The 27,660-nt window shown below is 41.5% G+C and overlaps 1 protein-coding gene across 6 annotated transcripts; it reads left to right on the top strand.

The window, feature by feature from the left end:
• Window positions 1–5,963: 5,963 nt before the first annotated feature.
• REEP2 (receptor accessory protein 2) lies at window positions 5,964–27,179 on the top strand. Of its 6 annotated transcripts, XM_052816118.1 has the most exons (10): window positions 6,467–6,504; window positions 6,922–6,994; window positions 10,267–10,324; window positions 12,263–12,339; window positions 13,495–13,563; window positions 13,769–13,889; window positions 14,447–14,560; window positions 14,931–15,078; window positions 15,362–15,519; window positions 17,514–27,179. In XM_052816118.1, exons 3-10 carry the CDS (start codon window positions 10,274–10,276, stop codon window positions 17,586–17,588), a joined length of 813 nt encoding a protein of 270 aa, XP_052672078.1. In that variant the 5' UTR covers window positions 6,467–6,504; window positions 6,922–6,994; window positions 10,267–10,273; the 3' UTR covers window positions 17,589–27,179. The 6 variants fall into 6 exon arrangements, with proteins under 6 accessions (XP_052672082.1, XP_052672077.1, XP_052672079.1 ...); XM_052816117.1 differs by lacking the exon at window positions 10,267–10,324 and having other exon boundaries at window positions 6,372–6,504; XM_052816119.1 differs by lacking the exon at window positions 10,267–10,324 and having other exon boundaries at window positions 6,372–6,504; window positions 15,362–15,527; window positions 17,514–17,630.
• The last annotated feature ends 481 nt before the right edge of the window (window positions 27,180–27,660 follow it).

Genomic DNA, 27,660 nt, shown 5'->3' with positions numbered 1-27,660 from the left:
CAGCCTGGGCAGTTTCTTTCAGACTTGTACACTGATCTTCTGCTTTGAGTTTGTCTCAGCTTCTGCCTCTGGTAGTGTAGGCTACCTGTTAATTTCTTGCCCTGTGTCTCACCAGAAGGCTTGGAGGTTTTACGCCTGGGATCCTGAGTATGTACTGGGAGCATACCAAGCTACCTGCAGATTCTTGATTCTCAGACATAGTTTGGGTAGAGGATCTATCTTGTCATAAAGAATATCTTGTGCTGTGCTCCCTACTCTCACTATCTTCTGAACAGGTTGGGGTTCAGACCTGCCCTCTCCACTGGAGGTATGGATGGGGTGGTAAAGGTTCCCTGGTTTCTGACCTTGGAGGCTGTGATGGCATGGCAGCAGCAGTTCTGTTCACTGACAGGCGGCATGCTGGCAGCTTTTCACGTTGGTTACTGGGTGCAAGTAGTTCACTCCTGGGCTTTTGCTGCCTTCATACCCTTGCAGCTATCCTGTGAATATGGGCTAATTCAGTCCGCTACAGATGAAAAGGATTATCCCAGACCCATGAACCGTTCAACATCACCACATTCCCATTGTGCAGAATTTCTTGTGTGCTTCTGTTGTACTCTGTGCATACAACCCATTCTGACTGGTTAATTATAGCTGAGATGTTTCCCTCGTGTGTGTGTGTGTGTGTGTCAGCAATTAGATAAAGATCAAAAAGACAAAGACTTGGCTATGTGTAATTCAGTAGCTTTGGCTAAGAGTTCTGCATCTCATGCTGAACCTTTGTTTGGTTTGAGTCTATCAAATATTGTTTCTGTCTCTTGAATTTCATCTTTTATTAACCATAGAGTACAATCAACCTAAAGTAATATTCAGCCAAAATTAGAGGAATTATTAGCACAAAAATTACAGATTAAAATTAAGAAATATGTAGCAATCCAGATTTTAGACCAGATGAGGACAGGAAGAATTTGTCAATTGATCTGGCAAATAAGTTCCAGTAACTTTCATTTGAAAACTTTTATCCTTTGTCTGGATTATATGTGTCAGGAGATGGAGACTACTGCTTCCTTTGGCAAGTTTTTCCAAGTAGGTAATTTTTTTTTATATAGGGCACAAATTTGCATTTATGTAGATTCAGAATCCACTTACCAATTTTTGCTTGTTTTTCACCAGGAGAAGGTCTTCAGTTTATTAAAAGCTGTAATTGTCAGCTCTCAGAATTCTGTTCAACTAATTAAAACTTAGCTGTTACTGTACAGCAAGTTCAGAATTTCTGAAATAGAATTTTCATGTATCGTGTATCTGCAAACATAGGTTCTTAGTAATACTAATCAGATACATAAATATATATAGATTATATATAACATTCATATATTTATGGATGTGTATATTATACATTACATATATATTACACTTTATGTATATATATCAAATCCAGACAACTGCAGGGGTTTGTTTTGGGCTTGTTTTCTTTCACACATGCTTAGCTTCTGCTCTCTGCTATAGCCTTAGGTGGTCAGGGATATTTTATGGTACTTGTAATTAGACTGTGAAGCTCACTGCAAGTCTATCGTGTTGATGCCAAAGTAACTGTATTTAGAGCTTCTACTTCATCCTTTGACGGAGTTGCAAGATTTAATTATGCTTTGTTTGAAAGTCTGTACCTTTGTTAGCTTAGTAATTTAACTGGGCTGCAGAGCCTTTTTTCCCAAGAACTGTCTGTTCTGTTTACCCCTTTGACGCTTTTCATAGCTTCATAGTTCTCTTATGTGCTGTTTCACTCCCCTGATGCATCTGTCTTCCAAGATGAACAGTTTTGGACTGTAGAATCTTTGCATAGAACCTGCTCAGTGCCTCTGATTGTTCTTGTTGACTCTTCTTGTGCCTCCTTTTTGTTCAACTACCCCATTTTGCAGGGAAGATGATTCAAGCTATGTGCAGGGTTTTAAAGTTTGTTCACTGTGCATTTCTGTGGTGAGATAAGGGTGTTCATTATTCATTTCTGAAACATTCTTGTTGCCGCATTTCTTACTAACGCTGAGCATTGAGATTTCCAGTAGCAATGACTGTACTATCTTTCCTGAGTAGTGACAGCTAATCTGGGGCCTGTCACATACATTTATACATGTATGGTTAGGGTGCTTTCAAAGGTATGTGTTAGGATTCTCCCTTAACAGGGTTTGTGTGAAGGGTCAATATAAGCACTCACCCTCCAGTACCCACCAGTAGTTCTATCATACTTCATATAGAGCTTATAGCAAAAGTAGCCAGCCAAAGTGGTGATAAAATTGTTTTAAGATGTACTATCAGTAGTTTTTATCACAGCATTTTCTGGTTACAAATTTTACGGGACAGCCGATATGTTACCTGGAATGTAAGCAGATTAAAGGAGACATAAATCAGAAATTTTTAAGCAGAGGGAAAATAAAAACTTCAGTTGCGTGTCTTAAACTTTAGTTCGTTGCAGTCATGATATTTGTTCTACTGAATGCTATCTTGCAATTACTAAATGGAGCTGCACAAGATAGTGGGCAGGCACCATTTTTTAATTGGCTTTAAGCTCTGACTGTCTTTCAGCCAATGTCCTGTGGACCTATAGACAAGTGGAAGCAGGAATTCAGGATTATATGGCTGTTGGCCTGCCCAAGTGAATTTGGATTGCATTCACAATACTGAAGCTTGGCGTGTGCTCAACCATGCAAGGCCATACTCAGCACTGTCATTCAGCAGTTTCACAGAGCCTTCAAATTGTTACACAGGACACATTCATCCTTTTCTCTCAGTCTCAGATGAAGAGGAAGAATTCACTTCTTTTCAACCCAACAACTCCTTCCTTTTCTTGATATTGCTTAAAAATGTAACAGTCTGCAAGGGTTAATTTTACAACACTTAAATCTTTTCTCTGTTTATAAACTGTACTCTGAGGGAACTGTACCAGGCAACATAAATATGGGAAAAATTAAGTACATAATACATCAAATGTTGTAATCCATTTGTTGTTCCTCTGAAAGATTCTGAGACAGCCTCTTGTAGAACCTGAGGATGTGGAATCAGAATTGGAGCCAGAGGAGTTAGATGTCAAGCAGTAACTTGAATTTACCTGCAATACAAACAAGATGAAAGAAGTTACCAGGCATGGATATTCTTTAAAATTATTGCTCCTATGTACTTCCCTCTCCTTCCTCACTTCTGATAGCCCTTTAATAGCTCTGTGAGCTTCTGCAGTTAAGAGGTATTGGTTGAGCTGTATGACACATGGTAGTGGCTTATTCGTGCAGCAAGCATATCTTAAAAGCATTGCTTTGGTGGAAAAGGAGTGTGAAACTACACAGCGTGAGTGAAGTGTAGCATGGAAGCATCTGTGGACAATGTATCTTACAGGCTCTGGTTACTGGTAAGTAATCTTATCTTCTGATTTCAACTTCAGTGTTTTCCCAAACTTAACCCCTGTTTATCCAGGATGCATAGACCTGCTTGGGGGTCACTCTCTCCCAAGGCATCTCAGAATCTGAAATCAGCCCACAGCTTCCTTTCCTCTTAAATTGGCAGTGTCTTTAAGATCCCTATTCTCAACCTTTGAAAAAGAGCTGCATGCTCCCACCAGGCATTTGAAAAATAACCAGGCAGAACTCATCTTACTTTTCTCTCTTATCTCCCTCATCCCCCTGCCTTACAAGAGCCTTTTATCTCTCTGCCTTTATATAAGCTAATACGAAAATGGTAAAGTGAATTTCAAGAGCTAGATATAACAAAACACAGCTGCTTCCCCTAGGAAGGTCTCTAACTAAACAGCTTTCAGCCACAGAGCAAAACAGGTAATGAAGGGAAATGTTCCCAGAATAATTTCCAATTCTAGGGCTTTACCTCCCACAATGTCAGTTTATACTGTCAGCTCGCACTTCTTCTGTGTTTTCCTTATCCCTTTCAGTGTTTGATATTCTTCCATTACAATCTGCACCTTCAAGCTTCAGACAAAGGGTTCCCATTGCATTCTTCCAGTTCACCTTTCTTCCTAAGACCCTTATTTGTTCTGCTAAACTTTTCCAGAGGCACTCTTGTGTTCTTGAGCCCTGACTTATTGCTGTTTCTCTTCATTACAGCAGCTCCTGCCTGAACCTCAGCTTCGGCAGGATCTCTGGATCTGACCTGGCATTGTTCTAAATGTAGCTTTGCTTAAGCTGCTCTACTGAAGGAACAGTTAGTTTGATTCCCATGCCTTATTGTTTAGGCTGTAATAGATTGATAGATATTTGGTAACCTATTTTTTAACCATTTGTAGAACTCAACTTTGTCATGAGTTATTTCAGCAGTAGCATATCAGCTAGAAAAATATACAACCTTAATTTGAAGATAATCGACAAATTGCTTTCCTGTGTAGGTCTTAAGATCTTAATTACACAGCACTATACAGTATTACTAATAACTTAATAAAAAGAATACTACTAATAAATCATTTTATCTTAATTTGACCTGCAGCTGGCTTTTGTTCCAAAAATAGCCCTTTGGTATCAGTAGTTTCTCCTTGTGGGAAGGTAAGTTAATGAATTAATTTATCATTCTTCTTTATGATACGGAAAGAAATGAGCTCCTTATTGCTGACTGTAAATTGCTGGCTTAAAATACCTTTCCTGAAGTTGCTCTAAAGCGCAATGTGCTACTTAACACTGAGCTGCCACTTAAGACATTCACAAGACCACCTGCTTTACTAATGTTGATGTTCATATTCTGTTGTTCTTACCACTATTTCTAATGCTCTGTAAATCTTCATACTGCCCCTTGGCACATTAAACAGTTTAAAACGCTAAGGCACATTTTATTTAGGTGCCACTTACCCATGCTGCAGTTACTTAGCACTCCCACACTCTTCATATGTTGTACTCTCCAGGTCTCTGAATTTTCTCTCTTCTGTTTGCATCTTTCACTCACCTGAGTGTGAGCACATTATTCAGGTACCAGAGCTGTTGTCTTGCTGGTCTCTGATATGAAACTGGTGTGGTTAGAATTGTTTGGGTGAAGGTTGTGCGTGTTGGTGTTACTTGGATGTGTCAGAGCAGATTCCTTTTACCCTGTTTGTAGGTCAGTTATGCCATCAACGGTGTAAATTGTGCAGTCCCTTATGCAATCATTTTGTAGCCATTCATATCCAAAAGCAGGCTATGATAAAATGTTCTTTGTCACTGTCTGTAGAGATGTTTGTGTTTTCAACTCTTATGTGTGATGGAAAGTTGCTAATGGTTTGTATTTTTCATCACTGCTCATTATACTAAAGTTCATGCATTCATGAGAAAATTCTTCCCCAGCAGCTCTTTGTTTTTGCTCTCTTTCTTTGGTCTCTTTTCATAAAGGCTGTTTGGCAAGTAATGAGACTTTGCCATAGTGCCTTTCTTCAGGGTTTTTTTTGGTTAGCTGAAGAACGACAATAGTTTTCTAGCAATTTTTTTTTTTTTAATTAAAAAATGGGTTATGTAATGGTCATCTTAGTGTGATTCAGAGATCCGCATACTGGGCCTGATCAATCCTGACTGTAATGTACATACAGGCTATTGGGGGGGGGGGGGCAAAAGGGGCCCATTAATTAACTCTGGCATTGACCGAGGAGGAGGATTCTCTTAACAGTGTTCCTCGGTGCCTTGTTAAAACGTAACAATTTCTGGTATTCTGGTATGCTTAAGCATACACATCCCCACCCTACAACAAGGATGTTTCCCCCCACCCCGCCCCGCCCGGTTCAGCCTTCTCTGTAGTTAAGCAGTCCTCGGCCTCTCCGCTGAACTCTGGAAGAACAAGAGCACGGGGCAACCCTGAATTATCCCGGAAACTACAACCAACAAGCCTTCATCCCTTTGGCTTGATAACCCCGACCTCGGCATCAGCGAGTCAGTGTTGTTTTACATCCGGTTTGGGGTGCAACGGGGAGCTGTGGGACTTCGAAACGCTTTTAACCTTAACGAATCTGTCCGCAGCACTTAACCGCTGTTGTCGGCGCTAACTCCCTCGAGGAGGCAACTTCGCGGAAGATGGCTGCTTCCGCGCCCTCTCTCACGCCGTCTTCCAAGGTATCCGTGCTCTCAACCCAGCACTTGCTCTTCTGTCACGTTCTTGCATTGCGCATGTTGCTCCCCAGTAAGTCGCCTTTCCCTCCTCTCCCTGGGGCGGGGCGGCAGGGCCCCCTCCCCGGGGCTCACCGCTCCCTTCGGGCTCTGGCGGGAGCCCCGCCTCGCTGCGGGCTCTGGCGGGACCTGCCCCGCCGCCGCCGCCGCCGCCGGGCGCTTGCCCTCTGCGGGGCGGGCGGCGCGAACCGCCGAGGGCTCCGCAGCGGCGCGGGGCGGGATGCTCGGGGCGCGCTGCGGACCTCTCCCTCCGACGCGTCGGCTCCTCCCCTTCAAGCACCCGGGGCGGGGCTGCGCTTGCTGCAGGAACCTGCCCTTTAAGAGCCGCCTCCCGCCGCCGCCGCCGACTCTCCGGCCGCCGCCCGAGCTCGCGCGGCGCCGCCATGGTCTCCTGGATCATCTCCCGCCTCGTGGTGTGAGTGCGGGGCGGCCGGGGCGGAGGGATGCGCAGGCCGCCGCGCAGGGCCCGGCCCCGGCAGGAGGCGGCGGCCGCCGCCCGGAGCAGGGCTGCAGCGGTGCCGCCGGTTGTGCCCCGCGGGACCCAGCGCCCCGTGGGGGGAGGGGGGGTCTGCGGGCGGCTGTGGGGCGGGTGCTGTCGCGCAGGCGGCGGTGGCCGCGGACCGGCGGGCCCGCGCAGGCTGCCGCGGCCCAAGGGCGGTGCCGCGGGTGGGGGGCGGCCGAGCCCCGCCTGTGGGGCCGTCGCGGGGGACCGGCGTCCTGCCGGGAGCCTCCGGGGCGCTCCCCGCGGCGGCGGCGGCGGCGGCGGCGGCGGGCTGAGGCAGCTGGCGGTGCGGGACGGCGCGAAGCGCTGAGGGGTATGTTCTTCTCGCAGGCTGATCTTCGGCACCCTCTACCCCGCGTACTCCTCCTACAAGGCCGTGAAGACGAAAAACGTGAAGGAATATGTGAGTTCGGGTTCGCCGCGCCGGCGCAGCGCCCGCCCCTGTCCCTCGCAAGCCCCCAGGCCGTCCCCGAGGCGAAGGCTCTCCGGCTCGGCGGGGGCGTCGGGTCGGACCGGCCGGCTGAGCAGCAGCAGCCCCGACGGTCCCTGAAGAAGTTGCCGAGGAAGGGCGCTGACTAAAGTGGGAGGTTTCAAGCCGTAAACGTGGGCTGTTTTTTTCTCAGGAGATGCTGAGTGAGGAAGGGAGAGTGGGGGAGACACTGCAGCCTGGGAGCATCTGAAAGTGCAGGACAAGTTCTTTCTTCTAACTTTATCCTTACTCCGTGTCCTTTTACTGCTTTTTCAGTACTATTTTTGTTTTCTTCTAAAAAGCTGAGTAATCTTGCTTGGTTTGTGGCTTCCTATCAACCTTGCTTGCAATCAGTTTGGTCAAGGCTTCATCCTCCTTCCTTTCTGGAATCGTTTCCCCTTCTCTGTCTATGCCACCCTTACAATTACTGTATTTAAAATACAAAATGCTTTTTAGTGATGTGACATGTGGTCATCTTGCAGAAGGGCTGTTCTAAGTTGCTCAGTGGAGACAAGAGCTGTTTGGCTTGCGGGGGGGGATGAGTTTCCGTTTATCTAGAGCAAGGAATAACCTGATGGAGAAGAGAGGTAATATGGGTGAAGAGGATATAATTTGTCCATATTGCTTTGTGGTGCAGTCTGAGACTCTTCATCCAGCTGGCTCTGTTTCTTCCTTACAAAATGACACGTCAACAATAAATATTGCAGGATATAGTCCTTTTTTGTCTCATGCTGCCTCAGTCCTCTAGAATTGCCTAGACCTTTCCTACATGTTGGCTTAAAATTCAGCCCCACTGGTTTTTGAAGGAAGTGCTAGCTGAGGTGAGAGTCTCACTCATAGTGGACAGCTTTACAGACCGCAACATCTGGCTGAGGTGTTTTGGGTTTTTTTTAATATTGGTCTCAGCAAAGAAGTCAAAATATGAATGTTCAGGAGGCATTGATAAATGACACAGTGTTTTTAGTGAGTATTAGAGACGTAGTCAGAAATACAATGAGACTTAGTAAACTTTGACGTTTATCAGTAATAACATTAGAAACTAAAAAGAAAGCATGAAAGAAACTATCTGAATAATTGCATGATCCTGTGACTTCATAGTTATCTTTGAAGTTATGTATGAAGTAGTATTGTATTACTCTTGTCTTGTCTGGTCTTCCTCTCCTCTTTCCTTCCAGTTGCCTGTGACCTTCATTTGTTGCATGAAATGTGTATTTTTTTTACCCAGAATTTTATTCTGGCTCATGAGTGTCTGTCACGGAATGATTGTTCCAGTTACAGAATCTGTGTTAACTTTAAGACAGACTCAGATTTCAGAGTTTTAAATTGTTTTGTTGAGAAGTTGAGGGGGAAAAAAAAAAACAAACTCCTTTTTTAAAACAGCCTGTAGCATGCTTGTTCTGGAGCTCAAAAGACCCGGTAAATATGGAGCCTTTGAATTTGCAGGCATTCTTTACAGTGAAAACCTGCTTATTTTCTGTGGGTAGGTTAGCTGTTGAGGTACATACATCCTGCAAGGAAACACGGCATTTAAACGTTGTATTGATCTGATTTTCTTTTGGTAGGTGTTACCTAAATTGCTGTAAGACTTCCCTAATCTGATGGTGAAAAAGAAATGAGATACAGTATTTGACTATCATAAAGTTGTCTTAACAATAGTACCAACTAATCACCTGGTTGTAAGCCCCACTAGGGCTGATGTGGAAAAGTACGGCATTCACTTTTGGGTTTTGTTTAATGCTTCATTGATACAGTTTTCTTGAAGTAGGTAGTTCTAGATTACTGCAGCAGAAAATTTTCTCTTGTTTTTATTTTCAGTGAAAATACTGGAGTTGGTTCAAGAAAATGTATTTGAACTGCTAAAACTCATCTTATATATAAATTATTTCTCCTTGAGAGGACTACATCAGAAATAAGCATTTAGGTGTTGGGCTGCCATCTGCCTAATTCACTGATCTTTGGAGGGCTTATTCCTTCTCAGCATAAGTGGAAAGGCAGGGAAAATTTTGTTAAACACAGGAAAGGGGGCCAATATCTGTTCAAACTGTTCTTCCTGTGAAAAGTCAGTGGAAAACTTGAATGCTGTGCTGCACGTTTTCAAAGCCCGCTGTGTCTATGTACTACTGCTTGCTCATAGTGCTTAAGAACCAGCATGGGTAGGGGAGAAAGATCTTGCAGGTGTATATGTGCTAGAGAGTGTGGTGTATTGAAGATTGAGTTGACACAGACCAAGCTACCCCAAGCAGCCCATCCATGGCATCAGAGTACAGTGCAAACTTGCTCTTCTCCCCCACCATGATATAAACTTACGGTAAGTCTTTGAGCAGCTGTGACAAACTGCATCTAGTAGCTCAGACTGTTTTAAAAGTAATTTAGTTCCTTTTATGTGTCATCTTCAGCTTTGGTCAAATCTACATTCCGACTATGCTTTTGCATTTACTGAATTTACTTAGGTTCTTGGTGCGAGCTGGGGAGACTACGTATGTGCAGTTAGCTGAAGTTGGTGGTCATCAGCCTGAGCAGCAGAGACCTGACTCCTTTTGAATGGATTGAAAAAAAAATACAGCCTGGTTTGACCCTCAGTTTTTGAAGGTGTTTGTAATCTGTGGATTACAAACATCATAAGAAAAAAAATTAGTGATTCTTCCCCTCTGCTTTCTGCTCTTCCAGTTTCTGGTCATCTGCACTTCAGGGACTTCTAGAGCTAGAAGTTAGATCCTTCTAGTTTATTTAAGAGCTGTATTTCTTTTTGTCTTTAGCTGCGGAGCGTAGGGTGAAGGGTGGCAGGAAGAGACAGAGAGCAAGGCACCTATGTCCAGTATGAAAGATGTGAACATGCAGTTTATTTAAACAGTAACAAAGCAATGTTTTCTGTTCTTCTCGCTTCCTTTTCTAATACTCCTGAGCATTCTGTTAGCAGAATGAAAAATTCTAATGAGCACTGAGCTTATGGTTTCATCAGGCTGTCTACAGCGAGCACTCCTGAGTGGCATGAGCTAATTTATGTAACCACTTAGTTTTCACTAAGAAAAAGCAGATACTGTAAGTTCATTACTTTGTATTTAATGACATTTAGCGACAAAATGTCAACTGGAGATCAATCAGTATAGATCCCTTTCTGAATTCTTTAATGAACTCGTATCTAATCCCCTGGATAGAAAAGTATCTTCTGCACATTTTGTCATCTTATTATTCGCAACCTTTTCCAGATCTTTCATGAAGATGAGCAGCACAGATCTCAACACTGATTCCTGTGGGATTCCACTGGTAACTTTCGTCATTGTGAAAAATGGCCATTTATTTTTATCCTTTGTTTCCTCTCTCTTAACCAATTGTTAATCCTCAAAAGTCCCTTCCTTTTTATCCTTGACAGTTTCGTTTCTTTGAGTGTTTATTTAGGCTTGTTGAAAACTTTGTTGAAACTCCATACACCCTGCCTGTAAGGGAAGGGCTATAGCAAGAGCTTATGGAAACCTAAGAAGTCTGCTACGTTTGTGAGATTAATTTTTTTCTGCAAAAAACATATTCCTCATTACATTATATATATCTGTGTGTCCTGGAGCTGAAACCAGGACGCTGTGTATCTGCTAATTGCTTTTATTATTATTGCCTTCATTTTGCCTAATACTGAAGTAAGATTTACTGGTATGTAGCTTCTCTGAAATCTCTCACCCATTGGGATTCCTGTTTCCCACCTTTGATCTGTCATTATTCACACACTTTTTCATACAAGAGCTGATTTATGTCGCTGCATTGAAGAGTTAACCATTCATTTCATAGAGTTGCTTTACAAGTCGAGTGAATGACTCCTGGTCCTGTCCAAACTGATGATACAAGGGGAAGAAAAAAAAAAAAAAGGCAGGAGAGCCATAAAATACAAGCTTTGCTAATTTCTGTTGTGAAAAAATTGCACAATAGAGTGGAAATAATTTGGGCTACTAACCCTATCTTCAAAACCGTCCACTGTCTTAGAGGCAGCATAATTTTATTGGGTTTTTTAGAAAGTTTTGGAGGGTCTTTCAAGAAGAGATCACCAAATTTTCCAAAGCATGCAAGTTTGGGGAAATATATGCTTTTATAACTTCATTTGCTGTAACAAAGACTGTCGCTAAACTGTTCATGTAATTTTAATACATGGATTAATGTGCGGATTTAATATGTGGAATTTCCTTGATTCAGTTTAGTTCTTTCCCATTCTTGATGACACTAACAGTGTTAAGTTGCTTTTAGCAAAGGTGACCTCTTCTTTCTATTTGTCTGCTACTTAGATTTATTTTTACTTCTTAAAAGCATAGAAAACTGGTAACTTCCCTTATAAGATATTGACTCTTCTGCTATTGGAAATTTTTGGGTAGCAGTTTTTATAATTCAGCTGATTCTTCTTTAGGAATAATTGGCCTCTAGCTGAGAGACTTGTTACTGAAACAGCAGAGTGTGAGTGTGTGTGTGGTTAGGGGGAAATTATTTTATGTTTGCTTTGAAAGAAATACCTACTGCTCCAGAAAAAGTTGTGAGGAAGTAGGGAGATAGACAATAGGCATACAGATGTGCCATAATAGTGCAAAGTACACTTTGTAAACTATACTCAAGGCCTTAAACAAGAAGATAAGGTTGATGCATCATGTTCTTTCTTACCTCTCTTACTGAGCCTTTATTTAAAAAGAAAAGAGAAATACTCATGTAATTTCTGGGACTAACGATTAAGGCAAAGAACGCTTATTAGTGACTTAAAGCAAAATACTATATCTGTTGGTTTGGTGGGGGTTTTTCTTCCCCCCAAAAACCTTTAAATCAAGAAAATATAGGGCTACAGTTGAAACTGAACTTTTGCATATGTGTGTATATATGTTTTTATTACAATAATTATGATATATGAAAGACTGTAACTTCTCAAAGTGAACTGCTTACTCTTTTTAGATAGCTTATTTGGGACTTTTAACACTGTTGCATCATGATATTGCTACAGGGCATGAGTTCATCAGTGTATCTGTATGCATTTATCTATTTAGAGCACATTAATCCTACATGTTTTCCCAAACTATAATGTACCATTTGGTATGTGACTCTCTCCATTACTGATTATATATGCCTTCTTGTTGAATTCATCTTAATGTGTGGAGATGATGAGTCATTTTTTTACTGAGAAGACATTTGGCTTTTTTCTGGGTTCTGATGGATGTTTATTGAGTGACTGCTCTTTTGCAGGTGAAGTGGATGATGTACTGGATTGTGTTTGCCTTCTTCACCACTGCAGAAACTCTCACAGACATTGTTCTTTCTTGGTGAGTTCCTTGGTGGCATGGGTTTTTTTGTTGGTTGTTTGGTTTTTAAAGGTGTAGTGTTAGGATGCTAAGAATAAACTGTCTCTCCTTTAGGAGTTTTCAATCCCTATGAAGAGTCTGCAGGTTTGTAGATATTGCGGGTAGTAGCTGCTGTCTTAGCTGTTTCATCTTCTATACTTGCGAACAGTTAAGATAAATATGCAGTATCTGTAAGAGGATCTTCATTAATTCATAACAAAATATTTTCGAGAAGCTGTTGATGTGAACTGGTCAAGTTTGAGAAATGGTGGTCTAAAAGACACTTTAAAAAAAAAAAAGATGGTAGAAGGAAGGGACCTGTTTTGCTTTGCGAGCCTGTTGTGTGGAGGAGCAGATCAGACGCATGTCTGTGCTCTGAGTGGTGTTTTGCATGATTAAATTATCTTCCACTAGTGGGGGTGGGGTGGAGTGGAGTCAGGGAAGCAGGTTCTTAATCCTTTCAGTGCTGTGTGTCATGCTTGGCAATACAGAGGCCTCCGAAAATGACAAATCATTGTTACGTGTCTTCAACTGAACCTTTGGAACAGTATATCTTCAGTTTCCTCGTTGCTTTAGTGTTTGAGCTTTGCATACATCTCTGAAAGAATACTAGTCAAGAGTTGCATCTTTTAAAGAAACATGAAATGGCTACACATGCCTTACAAAAGTACCCAGCAGTTTTGCTTCTTCCTGCTAAACTTTGAAAAGCAGACAAAGATCTAAAAAGTACAAGAGCTTTCGCTTGTTCACATACTTGAAATGGACCACTGAAAACAGAACTCTCTTACTACTAATAGAGACAGTAGGAAGTTTGCATTCACTTGTTTCAATCTCTGCTACTGTATCTTCCCAGAGACTTTACTGGGTAAGGGTTAGAGGTGAAAGACTTACATGCTGCCTGCTCTTTTTCATTTACACTGATCCTCCTTTTGTGTCTTATCTGAGGAGTACCTACTGGAAGTTTCCGAAACTGAGCCATCAGCCTTAGCAGGAACTTGAGATCTATTCAGATACATAGTTGAAAACTTTGGAAAATGAGAGGGAAACTAATACAATATTAACATCCAGTGGATACTCTCTAAACAAACTTCAGAATGATGAGAGTAGCTATCAGATTGTAATTTGGTGTGTTTGCAGGGCTGAGAGATGCCCTGTTTATGGAGTTTTCACGGCTATGGATGAAAGACTAAATGAGACTCGAAGAAGGTATGTCCTAGGATTCCAAAGAGGGTTCTACTATTCTGACCTGATATATCGATTCTTTTGTTTCTGAGCCTTTATCTTGCCTTTGCTCCTTCTGCCTACGCTGTTCTCTACCAGTTATCTCCATCTGTCTCTGTGCTGATCTTGATTCCAGTTCTCCATCTTTCTCTCTCTCTCTTTTTTTTTTTTTCTTCCCTCTTTCTCTCAGGTTTCCCTTTTATTTCGAGCTGAAAATCGCATTTGTGATTTGGCTGCTCTCCCCTTACACCAAGGGCTCCAGTGTGCTCTACAGGAAGTTTGTGCACCCAACGCTCTCCAATAAGGAGAAGGTACTCACTTGTTGTTAGAAGATACTGACCTGTCTGGGAGCTGACTGACTTCTGATTCAGTTATGCCACAATAAAAACTGAAACGTGTGAATCATGCTTGTGCTGACATTAGTGGATGTAGAATGATTCTGTCTCTGACAACGATGGCAGCTTACAGAAGATTGTAATGTAGCCAGTAGTTTGCCTAATGCTTAGAAAGCATGTTTGGCTAACCCAGTGTCATGAGCCCTTATAGTCACTGTCAGTAGTTAAGCTCTTTGAATCACGATAGGAGCAGCACGTTCTGTAGCCATGCTGTTTTTTCACATTGTCAGGATAAGCAACAGCTTTGTTTCAGTTGTTACAACTTGTAATAGCATACTTCAAGTAAAGGTTGCATTTGCAAGCTTTCTGTAAGTAGCAGAGAAACTGCAGTTACATGATCAATGACAGCTGATGCTGGTAGCCTGGAAAAAAAGCGTCCAGATGAGCTTTGGGGTTTTAAGGGTGATGGTGGGGAGACTTTGATCATGTTTGTAATGAGGAGCTAAATGCCATGTTCCACATTGCCTTCCTAGGAAATTGATGAATACATTACTCAGGCTCGTGACAAGAGCTATGAAACCATGATGCGAGTTGGCAAGAGAGGGTTAAACCTTGCTGCCAATGCAGCAGTTACTGCAGCTGCAAAGGTAATGCAACACCTTCTGTAACATTCAGGAATTCCCCAGCAGTTTAGTTTTGTGTGCCAGCAATTAGTGCTGTGGGTCTGTTAGGGATGCTGGTACTTGTTGGCACCAATCTACTTTTCCTTTCCTCCAGTTTGCCTTGCAGTTAATCCCATCCTTTGTCTTATGAAAAGTGGAGGGAGAGTGGAATGGGTTTTGCTTTAACCTCTTCCCTGTTGGTCTTGGGAGCATACTTCTCTTTTTCCCTTCTCTGTTTTTTTCAGAGTACCCTAGTGGGGAGTAGGGCACCTTTCCTCTTCTTCTGAATGATCCCATGTGAGATGATCTTGGTGAAGGCTAAGTGCCCTTGACCCTAATTTTTATGTCCTCTTAGGGGCAGGGAGTTTTGTCTGAGAAGCTGCGAAGTTTCAGCATGCAGGATCTCACTCTGATCCGGGATGAAGATACCGTGCATATGCGAAGCCAGGAGCCACAGCTGCACCCCTCTGGTGGAAGTCTTCTTGAAACCATTGAGGACTCGGGTATAGAACACTGCTGCTGGGCCATTGTGTGAGGGAGGAGGGGTTCCCTGGACTTTTCATGCATTGTGTCTCAGAAGGACTACGAGATTTCAGATTATCTGGGAGAGGTTGCGTTGTCTTCCCTAGTCCCTTCCCATCTACTAATACACCTCTGTACTTTTTGGATTATCCTTCTGAAGGATCGTTGACATCTCCCTTTCCTGTGGTCCTTCAGGATGGGCCATTTGAGACTTCATGTGATTTTTCAAAAGTATTTGCTAAAACTTTTTCTCCTACTCCTTAGCTTCCTGTTACTCCTCAGGAGAGGAGAGCAGTCTGGCACAGAGGTCTAATGGAACCCCGTCAGAGACTAGAACAGACCCATCAGATGAAGATGCAGGAGACAAACTTCCTAAACGTACCCAAAGTCTCAAAACTCCTAAGAAGATGATGAAAGCTGAGGTGAGCTGGTGTGTAAATTATTTCGAGCACATTGATTTGTAAGCTTTGTTGGAAGGCTCTGGCTTCATAGTCTTGGTGCATTTAAAAGCTGTTTGTATAAATGTTGTTGGACTAAGTCTTTCCTAGTTGAGTCCTACATCAGAGGACTTGCTGTCTACTTGCTATACTAGTCTCTAGCTTTTGTATTTTTATCATGCCTGTAAGCCTTTGTCATAAGCCAGGACCCAGCTTTGCTTTCATTCAGGTTTTCTGTTGAAGGGTGGGGCATTAGATATTTTTAATGTGTTTTGTTGACTGTATCCTCTCTCCTGTCTGTTACAGTCTGAATATATAATACTACTGTGACGTTTATCCCTAGGACAGCCACTTTCTCCTCATCTAAAATGCAACGGTTCTGTACCCTTGTAGGCTTTCCTGGACTTCTGCATATTAGATATGGCGAAAACATAATTACACACACGCACACACCACTCCCCATCCCCCTTGCTCTCCCCCACCCCAGGGTTTTGTCTTGAAGTTTGGGTAACTAGTCATTGTTGAGATGTCCCCTCCATATGTCCATGCGATGATCTAGGATATTTACAGCCATTCAGATGGGACATGAGTTGCCTGTATTCTTATTATTAAAACAAACCATACATGAAAATAAATGCAGTTGTGTCCAAGAGCCATTTTAGCTTAACAATCTTCTTTTCAGCCATTGATGTGTTTTGTAGAATATGCCACTTTTGAGGTGCCACTTTCCAGGTTTTGACTCTTACTTGAATGTTTCTTGTGGCTTGATTTATATGTGATAAAATGCTTCTCTCTTTTTGTGAAGTTGGGGTCCTATTTGCTTGATTCAACTCAGACTCCTAATTTTATTTTTTATTTTTATTTAACATAGAGTGCTATATGAGTGGCTCACATTGTTGAGCTTTTCAGGCTAAATATTAAATAATTTGGTGGAAAGTAATGGCTTAATTTTAAGTCATACTGGTAACCTGATTTTACAGTGTACAGGACACCTTTGCATGTGACTAAGTACTCTTTGTAACAGAGTCACAGAATAGTTGAGGTTGGAGGGGACCTCTGGAGATCATCTGGTCCAACCCCACTGCTCAAGCAAGGCCATCTAGAGCCGGTTTCCCAGGCCCATGTCCAGATCGCTTTTGAATATCTCCAAGGATGGACATGTATGTCTAAAGATGCATTTTAAATCAGCCTGGATCTTTTTTAAATTCCCAAGGCTTACTTCTGAGTTGACACCTCTGCTTTCTTCTCTAGCATATTAGACAGGAGCAGGGAAACAAGAGGAACAAAATTTGATTCTAAGCTTCCTAGTGAAGAATTTTTAAAGTGAACCTGTGAAAAGACAGTAATGACTTTTCTATACTGTTTATTGTGAATACAGAAATTCTGATAAAGCCCTTTGCAGGCATATTGTTTTTTATGCTCAGTCTGTTTGGATCTTTGGTTCAGATGTAGAAATTGTAGGAGGTCTTTGACTGAGATCTCCGAGATTGCCCGGAAGGCCTGAATGCATCGTAGATCATAAATGTACTCTTCTTGCCAATATCTAGAAGGAAGGACACTGGAGTAAAGTGTGCAAACTAGTTCAGGATGTTTCTACATCTTTCAGAGAACAGCATTTGGGATGGCAGTCAAGAAGCAGAAAAGTTATAGCAGTGAAGTGGTATGTGAATGTTACCAGTTTGAAATATCGCTATGTCTCATCTTTTGTCAAGACAGCTGACTTCGATTTTATTATCACACTTGTCCTGTTTTAGAATGTCTTCTCCTGGTTACTATTTGATGGATATGCTCAGAGTGATTTGTTTACTAACCAAAACCAAATGGAACGGTTAAATGGTTTTTGAAACAACAGATGACATGAATAGGGTCATCATGTTGTAGTTGTTTTGTCCTATTTTCACTCTGCATTTTTGTATCTTTCTGTTAGACATTTAGATGTTAAAGTAAACTAACCTAAGATGCCTCTCTTTCTTTCTCAGCTTCCGGTAAGAAGTGTGAAAGCCCGCCCTAAGAAGAAAGCTGCAGGCTCTCTTGCTTCTGGCGAGTCATCCTAAGGAGACATCCCCCTCCCCAGCACCTGTCTCTGTCCCGGGATTTACCTGTCCCTTTTGAGGGGAAACTCCCCAAAGGAAGGGAGTTGAGATTCATGTACATAACAGATACTGCTTTGTAGAGCTCATTCCAAGGCAAGGGGGAGGCTGGGATTCAGAAAACGGAGTAGAGGATACACATCCTCAGAAATTTTCTCCCTTTCATTTCTCTGTTGAAGGGAATGCTGATATGTCTGTACATAGCCTGTTGCTTTGGAATTCCCACTGTATAACCCTAGTTGGGGAGAATCTTTGCTGGAAGAACTGACTAGGGTTAGAGACATCCATTGCACAGAAGCTGGAAAAATATTAGACACTGGAGTTCCACGGGGGTGGGTGGCTCCCTAAAATTTCTTATCTTGCTCTGGGTATTCTTCTGCAGCTGTGTGTTGTTAAGAAGTGCCCACCATGATTCATCTTCCTTAAGAATGGACCATACCTGTCATGTCCGTTCCCTTTGAGAACGTGACTGAAATGATGTATGCTGAGTGCTTTTGAACATAGAGGACTAGCTTATGGGAGGAGGAGTATGCTAGATTCCCATTACTAGTACTGGAAGATGAAGAGATTGGGGTTTTATTTTATTTTTTTCTGGAAGGTGAAGGGAGATAACTGAAAAACTGAGTAATGAAGAAAATGTGCTGTTATATGCACATGTGATGGAGTAGACATAGGTATCTGTAAAAGTTAACTATTGAGAAGGAAAGTTGGGCATCCGTAAGATTTTGCCTCTTTTTGAAGCTGCTTGAATTTTATTTTGGGTTCTGTTGTTCACTTTGATTCCTGTGAGAGTATCAGAGTGAGGCGAGTCCCATGCAGTGGGAAAGCCTGGCAGGGAGGCTGTTGGTTTGCTATTTAGTGGTTGAATTCCATGTCATCCTGGTGCTTGTTACTATGGACAAATTCTTTCATTCTAGCAGATGACTGGGGAAAATCTGGCTCAATAGTCTGTGGGCATACTTGAGAATTTCAGAAGCCCTTATCTCTCAGCTTTAGGAGATCCAATCCTCAGGGCATGAAAACTGATAAATAGCTGAGGTATGAATTTTGCTAATTCCAGGATTCCATTTGTGGGGGATAAAAAGCAGGGAGTAGGGCACAATACTGTGATTAATCAGTCCTCTTGCTTTATCCTACTGCAGCCCTTGCACAAATTTTCTGTCTGACCATGTGCCATGTTTATCAGTCCTGAGACTTGAGCAATATGTAACACACTTGGGACAGAACTACATTGAATGTAGAATATGTATTGTGCGAGTGGAATTGCAGTGCTGCAGAGAAAATTTGCATCATGCCAAGCCATACTGGATTCTAATCTGTTGAACATTGTTAGGGGGAGATCCCCCGTACATATGCCAACAGAGTCAATGGGAATTTGATATGAGTAGGGTTCCTGTTGTTGAGACCTATAATGGGGGGAGCACCATTATAGACATGGTTGTCTGAATGAATGCTTGATGGTCTTAATCTTTACTGAAGCTAGTTATCAAAGGAACCTGGCTCCTCCTTCCCTACTGAAGACCATTCTTAGCTCAAGGTGCAGGCATTTGTGTTTGCCCACATCTTTTGCTGTCACATTTCTGAAATTGCGGGTGGATTCTTCACAGAGCCCAGTATTTTGCTGTTGACAATGTATAGAAGCACTTCTGCAAGTAACGTTCCACAAGTATTTCTGTCCTAAAGAATAGCCCTTCAAATGTTTGTAAAGTTGAAGTTTAGGACTGAATTTTTCTTCTTTCCCATTGTGTTGGTGGCAAATTGTTATGAACTGACTAGTTATTTTAGGAAACCAATTAAGTTGGTTTTACTTTTATTTGTAGCTTTTAAAAACTGAAGTCTTGACAGATGATGTCAGAAACTTGCGTCTTGTCTGAAATACTTGTCCTAAATTATCCACAAGGCCTTATCCAGAAGCCAGTAGAAAATCCTTGATTTGTCTTTGAGTTTCACAAAAAACCCCAAGTATTTTGTTCTTTTTAGTTTGTTAGCAAACACTGTATACGTGTCTCACTAGTACATGCAAAGGCATGTCCTGAAGCAGGAATTCTTTCTGTTTCCAAAGGAAATTCCTCTCTCCATATGAGGGATAAAAATCTTTACTGATTATGTGGAAGATCAGTTGTGAGGAATTGCTGTCCTAGTTTTTACTGTATTGAACAAGATAGAACCATTATTCTCTATATACCGAGTATCTCTATGACCACATTTCTTGACTTTTTTTAAACTAAAAATTTCCATAGCAAATTATTTATGTAAATCATTGTGAGGGACTTGATTTGGAAGCCAAGGATTGGTTAGTCTCCCCTTAATGCTAATCTTCATGCCCTTTCCTTGTGCATGCGTTGTGATAGTCTTGGATTACTCGGTTTTCATACAGTGACTTTCCAGAATGTTTTCTAGAATCAGGTCATTTGTAGTAACTCTTCCTGCTTTGAAGCACAGGAAGAATTTCTGAAGACTCAGTTTTGGCATTCAGATTTACCTTTGTCTTCCTGAGCTAGGTCCTGTGCTAAGTATCTTTTACTTAGCATTGATGCTTGATGTCATTAGCCTGTGGGTAAGTACGGGTCAGTCTTTGAGTTTTGTTGTACAGGGGAGTGAAATGACTTCTGATTGTAGGAGAGAGTCTGGAGTAGAGTTGGGGACTATTATCTAGTGTGTGATATGAAGCTGATGATGTCAAGCAGCAGAACTTACCCAGAGCAAGAACAATGTCTTAGCGTGGACACTATTTTCTTCTTCCAGTACAAATGTGACTGCTAGGTTGTGCTCTGCTTGATCAAAAACCTCTGCAGATCTGCCGCCACCCACGTGACCTCTTAGTGAGTTTCTAGATATAGTTCTGCATTGGATGGCATGGTCTTGCATAGAAATTCTCTTGTTAATGAGAACGCTGAATGTGCTGTTTTGATAAAATGCTTTTATCAGCTGTTGTTCAGTGTTTTCACCAGGAAATGCTGGAATGTAGTTTCTCTTCAGTATCATCCGTGGGCTTCATTGTGCAATTAAGCAAATGGTTACATCTTCACCTAGCAGTAGAACCCATTGTGTTCAGTAAGTGTTTATACCCCTTTCCTAATATGCCTGGGCACAGAGGGAAGAGCAGTAAGAAAAAATGACACCTGAAGTTGGGTGGGGGGGTGGTACATGTGTGTCAAACTTTGTGTGCCTAAAAGCTATCCTAAAATAGCTGTACCATGAGGTAGAAAGTGAAGCCATGACTGCCTTTTGGAAAGAAATGCTGTACCTCCACACTTTATAATACTATGAGTCAGTGTTCTGCTGTTGGAAAAGAAAATAGTGAAATGTGGTTTCCCTTCTGTAAAACTTCATGATTTGCTGCATAAAAGGGAAAAATGTTTTCTTGCTTGGCAGTATCCTCCATGGTGGGTAAGAAATAGGAAAATATAGGGGAGACTACTGTCAGGTTTTAAACCTTAGACTTCAACTAAATATCTTAATTTCTTACTGTTCTTAATTGAGTTTCTGGTTCTCCAGCCTTACATTTCTGAGTAAGGGGGACTGATTTCTTTTAGACTAGATTAACTTCCTTGGTAGGTAGAGGGTGTATTAGAGAGAGGGATGCTGGTGTTCTTAAAATTGCAAATCTTGTTCTGGGGAAGCTACACGTTCCCCCATTTTAGTGAATTGAGTTCTATTTATTGTCTGTTTGCAGTGCTGGGCTTTCTCTTTTATACATCCTCCTTGGAAGCATGACTCTCTCACAATATAAGGCCAAGTCATTTCTGCCTTGAAAAGCAAGATTTCTAGAGAACCCAAACTTTCCAGAAATTGTTATTTATTCTTTACCATCTTAGTCAGCAGGAAATATAGTGCCTTAGGAGGAAAGTGGGATAACTATGGAATACTCTGCTGGTTCTCTGATCTGCACATAGCATTGTATCAAGGAGGCTTGCATGTTAACTGTGAAGTGTCATTATATGCTTGAGAGCAGCTGTTGAATTGAGCTGAGTTTTCCTATCGTGTCTTCCAAATTTGCATGTAATGCTGGAAAGTGTGGCTTACTGCCTAAGAGAGAAATCTAGGAGGAAAAAAAATACCCTTCTTTCTGACGGGGACAATGTATTATCACATTACTCTGCTACTTGCTGGGGAGATGCTGAATCACATCTTTCTATGTAACTGGTCAGTACTATAGCTTTTCTTGCCCACTAAGAATTTGTAATGTGCCAGCTGGCTGAAGCATCTTGTGGTGCTGCTTTCTGAGTTGCCCTATAAAGTCAGATAACATGGAAAACCAGCAGAGTATTCTGAAGCTATATGAGCTCATAGAATCAGAGTCATCGGAGTTGGAAGGGACCTTTGGAGGTCATCCGGTTCAACCTCCCTGCTCAAGCAGGGCCACCTGGAGCCAGTTGCCCAGGAGTTCCTGTGTGCTATTTGTGGGCTGGAGGCTACTGAATTTAATGTTTAAGAGCTGGTATGTGCAGAAATGCATATGCTGTATGGGGATGTACTTTAGCGTTACTGAGGAGAAAGGATTCCTCGTCACCTTTCATCTGGAATTTGGCACTATTACAAGACAATATAAACATAACTCAGTCTTATGTTACTTAAAGGTATTGTTAAGAAGCCCAGAGCCTTCAGAAGAGACCTTAAGAGGTGTGCAGAGTAACTTGTGAGAACAATTGGTTTGAACAGTAAATGAAGACAATAAACCTGCATAGCAGCTAAGAACCTGTCTTGTGAGACAGAAGTAGAGTGGAAAATGGGCTGCGTACAGTACAGAGTTGTCCAGGAAATACCGCCAGCTTTCTGATCCTCAAGCAATACTTAAACTCTAAACAGATTAGAGCCTGATTTCTCTCTTACAGCACCTCTCCCTCTGTGTCTTACCTTCCTAAGCTGGGCTTGAGCTACATGCATTGAGATTCTTGAACCTTTCATCGCTTCAGAACAATCAAGTTTGAATTTTACCTCAGCAGGTAGCTGATCTGCAGGGAGGACCAGAAAAATATCAACGTGTCTTGCATCACTTTCTAGTAGATATGTTATGTTGGGCAAGCACCATCAGGGAGCTCCAGAGGATACATTCATCTGGGAAATTACGACCCCCCGCAAAGCCTACATGGTGGGATGAACCAAATGCTGGACTTTGCTCATATGAACAGCTATCTGTAGAATCCCAAAATTCAATATCAGAATTGCCAGTGCTCTATTTCTGATGAGAACCAGAATCAAAATAATATGAAGTGAAAAGAAACAGTGGCAAATTGGCCGTTTTTTTCTGCAATTTTGCAGGTAAGTTTAGGTCTTTGCTGCTTCTTTGCCTAAAACCTTCCTGTAAACCCCTTGCAGGCAAAGCGTTGCTTCCTTGCTCTGTTTCTTAGCTCCTGTCCCTTCATGACCTGGTTATGTTTCTTATGTTTTATCTTATTAAGCAAGAGACTACTTCCATTTTGCTGACTCTGGAGATATGAAAAATACTGTCTTTTAGAGCTGAAATTTAGCCTTTTTCCATTATTTAATCCTATGACCTAGAATCATACAGTGACTTGTACAACAAGGCCTAAGGCTGGATTCCCAGGTGGAATCTGAGCATCTATTGCCGGTAGCATAGTTTGATGTATTACCCTTTTCTTGCAGTGGCTTCTGGCTGAAATATGCTTACTGCAGACCCTTTGGACAAGAGCATTCTGTCTGCATTTAGCCAAATAATGTTAGAAGTAACATTTGTGGGAAGGCTGCAAAAGCGAGTGAACTCTAAAGGGGGAAGAGTTCAAGTCTTCTGTAATATATAACTGTCTGAGACTATCTGAAAGATTTGTGGCAGCAGTAGAAATGCATTGCTATACTGACTTACCAAAGATGGGGAGTTCAGTCGTGTTCTTTGTTTCAATCAGGTCAGGGAGGAGAGTCAGGCTGGGTCGCAAGCATATAAAATTTTTACTTATAAGGGAACTAATTTTTTATCATAAGTAATGCTTAGCAACTTATGAAGAAGAAAGCAAGTTGAAAATTTTTGGTGACTATAAAATTAGGAGGTAAATTATCCTGATCATCAAACCTAGTGTTGAATACAAACCTTTTGTATTCATGCTGCTGCCTTTTTGTGAAAGCACTGAGTTGATGGACTCCTCACTTTTGACTCTTCTGTTAGATTATTTCTCAGATGTTGTGAATGTCACATTGAGATAAATGAAATTTTTATTTTGACATGTGACCATGAATTCATGTCTAAATTCAGGCATTCTGAGCTCTGTATGAGACAGGGTTGGTTGAATGAAAGCCCAGTAAGAAAATGGAGAAGCTGAGACAGATCTAGCCAGGTAAAGATGACTGAAGGACCTTCCTTGAAGTGCAGAGACTATGTAGCGGTGCTTGGTTTTGATTCAGCATTTTCATGACAAAGTTCCTGTTAGCACGGTGCTGATCTAAAGGCAGTAAGGCACAGGGAGGGTTGTGAATTGCTTTTTGTCCACCAGAGGGTATAAGCATAACGTACTATCACTGAAAATGAGAGAGCAGAGACTTGCTGATAACAGTTGAATTATGACAGGTTGAACGTCGATATTTCCTATGTATGAGAGTGAAGGTCCTGTTTGGGGGGGGGGGGAACAAACTGGGGCTCTAATGGAAAAATATGAAGTAATACTGGAGTTAACCCCTGACTAAAAAGGCTATTTAAGCTTGCCAGGCTTTCTAATTGAGCCACTTTGCAGTGAGGCTTGCTGAGACAATAGTGTTAGAGAATAACTGTCCTCAGATCTTTTTGTTGTCCTTTCAAACCATTTTCTAGCTGCAGGAGGTGGCTCTGTAAATGGCAGTGTTTGTGATTTATTCCCTCCCCCTTTTGCAATTAACTAGTTTTCTGTGTGTTTGTGTATTCAGTAGTGTTGCCCTAATTTATACTCTGAATTTTGTAGTATTTCCTGGTAAGAATGAGTAGTTTCGTTCAATTGGATCTATATTCTGTGAAAATAGAAGCAATTTTAATCTAAAAATACAGATGTATCTAATGGTTACTATGGTAATTTGTGACCATGGCAACAGAGAGTTAGCATTCTGAAGAACAGACAGGTTTGTTCTTTTTTAATGGTGCAAGCATTTCAGGAAAAAATACTGACTTTTTTATTTCTTAACCATACAAGATCATATGGGTACAACGGATGTTGACATTGTCTCACATAAGATTTTTATAGAAAAGCTGATGAAGTATGGGCTGGATGAGCAGACAGTGAGGTGGATAAAAAAACTGGCTGAACGGCCAGGCCCAGAGAGTGGTGATCAGTCCCAGGAGGTCTGACTGGAGGCCAGCGCCTAGCAGCATACCCCAGGGCTCAATACTGGGTCTAGTCCTGTTTGACGACATCATTAATGATCTGGGTGATGGGGCAGAGAGTATAACCCTCAGCAAGTTTGCTGATAACAAAACTGGGAGGAGTGCCTGATATGCCAGAAGGCTGTGCAGGAAGCAGCAAGAGGTATGTATATAGACTATCTAACCTTGCATCTCAACGTATATGGAAATCCTAATAGGAACATAATGAGACAGTGAGATTCTTTCTGACGTTGAGAAAGAGGAGGTCTTTTATCTGCAACATCATAGATGGAGACTTACAGACTGAAGAAAGGTCCAGGACATACCAGGAGGTCACTGTAGGAAAGAGAAATAGAATTTAGAATAGGGCTGGGGATTCTTTATTGTCAGACTTCTTAAAAAAAAAATTAAAAAAATAAAAAAAATTTGTATGTTTCTGTTCTATTGTTCCATCATATGATCAGAGTTAAATAAACAACATAGTGCTTTCAGGCAGGTGCTAAATTTCAGCTATAAGTTGGGGATTGCCCTGACATAGTTGAGACCCCAAGAACATTTATTGCATTATAGGAAACACTTAGTAATGATTTAAAGAGTTACATTTATAAGAAATTAATACATAATAGAGGGTGGTAGGAATGGCTCTCATGACTAAGCCTCATATTTAGTGAATGGCTATCTCTGCCAGCGTAGAGCTAATTTAAAGGCACTCTACTAGCAACACTCAATGTCAGTTTTATAAGGGAATGTGCTAAATGTAAGTTTAGCCAAAGCCAAATCACAGAGTTTTCCAAGCTTTCTCTTTTTCCTAGGCCCTACTGGGGAATCTAGCAACTTAATGGAAATTACAGCATTGCTGCTATCGTTTGCTAATTTGGGGCAATGAATATCTTGAATTAAATATAATCTAAACTACATTTAAAAGGTAATTTTTGTAAAAGCCAGCTGTTGTGACCATTCTGTGTTTGCCACAGGAATATAGTAACTGATCAGTGGAGCCACTGTGGTGCTCAAAGGCTGTTACCTCAGAAAAGGGAAAACAGAGCAAAAGCCAGCTCAAACTGAATTGGTTCAGCTAGTCCAGTCTCCTGTCTCTGATACTGCTAAGTCTTATCGGAGGACCGGTGGGCAGTCTGGAATTAACACACACATTGGAAAAGCCTGTTCGTGACACTGTCACCTTTTTACCCATGCTCTGAAGCACGGTGATGTTAAATGACTGGGTTACTGGGGGTTATGGGGGGGAAAGGGAGTTTGAATTTTTTCACTAGTTTTTTGTAGAGTCATTAAAAGTATGGTCACTTGCTGCAGTATAATGACTTAAATGTAGGAAACCCTAAGGCATCCTAATCTCGTGTTATGCTTGCTTTTTTAGCCAGACTTTTTCTAGGTATCCCTTTACATTCTTTTTTGTGAAGACCATTAAAGAAAATCGTGTATTATCTCTTTGATATCTTGCTCTTTTGCTCTCGTTAGGACCCATTGTTTTTCTTCCATTTCTCCCCAGAATACGATACAAAAGGCTTTATCGATGCAGATGTGCTTGCATTCCACAGGGTGGCAGCTAGTCCTTATTTCCCTTCTCGGTTATTTTGACATTTCTGCTAGAAGCAGCTTTCCTGGCCAAGTTCCCCTCTGAGGCGTAAGGGTCATGAACCTGTAAATACAGCTCTTCTTTTGGCGTTAAAGAGTGTTTGGAAAAGCTTATTATGCTCTGTCTGTTCAGGCTGTATCAACTTCCTGAAGATCGTAGTAGCTGACAAGACAAAAAAAGCATCATCCAAGGACTAAATTTTGAATATTACATATTGCTACTGTTTTATGTGGGTCTCTCTTGTAAGTGGTGCCCCAAGCATAACTGAACACAAGTATATGGTGGCACCTCTAGACAAAAGTTGCTTTGATAGAGGCTTAGTTATTGATGTGGGTAGGGGAGAGACGTTCTGGAAGTTCTTTATTCACTTTTTACTTCCAGTTTATTTTGACAGATAAATGTCTTGAATAATTTGAATTGAAATCTCCATGTGTCATTAGAATAAGTTTATGAGTTGCAGGTATGGCTTTTTGTTCTTTGCTATTGAGTTTACACAAGTTTCCTCACACCAGTTTCTTATTATGGATGCCTATTAATGTTTTTCTTTAAAAGGCTGCTGTTTTGTTATCTTCTCAAGCTGTGCTCCTAAATAGTTTTAATTTACCTCCATGTCTTTCTTATGTGTTTAGTCTTCTGCCTTTCCCACCTCTCCATTGTTGAATAAAGATATGAAAATTAATACAGAGTCCTGCTATTTCTGCCACGTAAAAATCAAGGCAAGTTTTGAGAATCTGGTTTGCCCTGGCTTTGTTTCCTCGCGTAGATGTTGCCTCTCAATTAGATCGTGTCCACTTCCCAGCTGTTAACTGAGAACTTGGATTCGTATCACTAGTGTATTTATTAAGTGGCCTTTTCGCTCCTGCAGGTACAGACCACTGTAGAATCAAATTCTATTACTGTTACGCATCTAGGAGACCTGCTTAAATGGCAACTGCAAATAACTTCTGGGGATGTCGTGGTTTAACCCCAGCCAGCAACTAAACACCACGCAGCCGCTCACTCACTCCCCCCCACCCAGTGGGATGGGGGAGAAAATCGGGAGAAGAAGCAAAACCCGTGGGTTGAGATAAGAACGGTTTAATAGAACAGAAAAGAAGAAACTAATAATGATAATGATAACACTAATAAAATGACAACAGCAATAATGAAAGGATTGGAAT

Source organism: Harpia harpyja, chromosome 20 (assembly GCF_026419915.1).
Source record: "Harpia harpyja isolate bHarHar1 chromosome 20, bHarHar1 primary haplotype, whole genome shotgun sequence".
Taxonomy (NCBI): domain Eukaryota; kingdom Metazoa; phylum Chordata; class Aves; order Accipitriformes; family Accipitridae; genus Harpia; species Harpia harpyja.
This window is presented reverse-complemented; position numbering and strand designations above follow the sequence as displayed.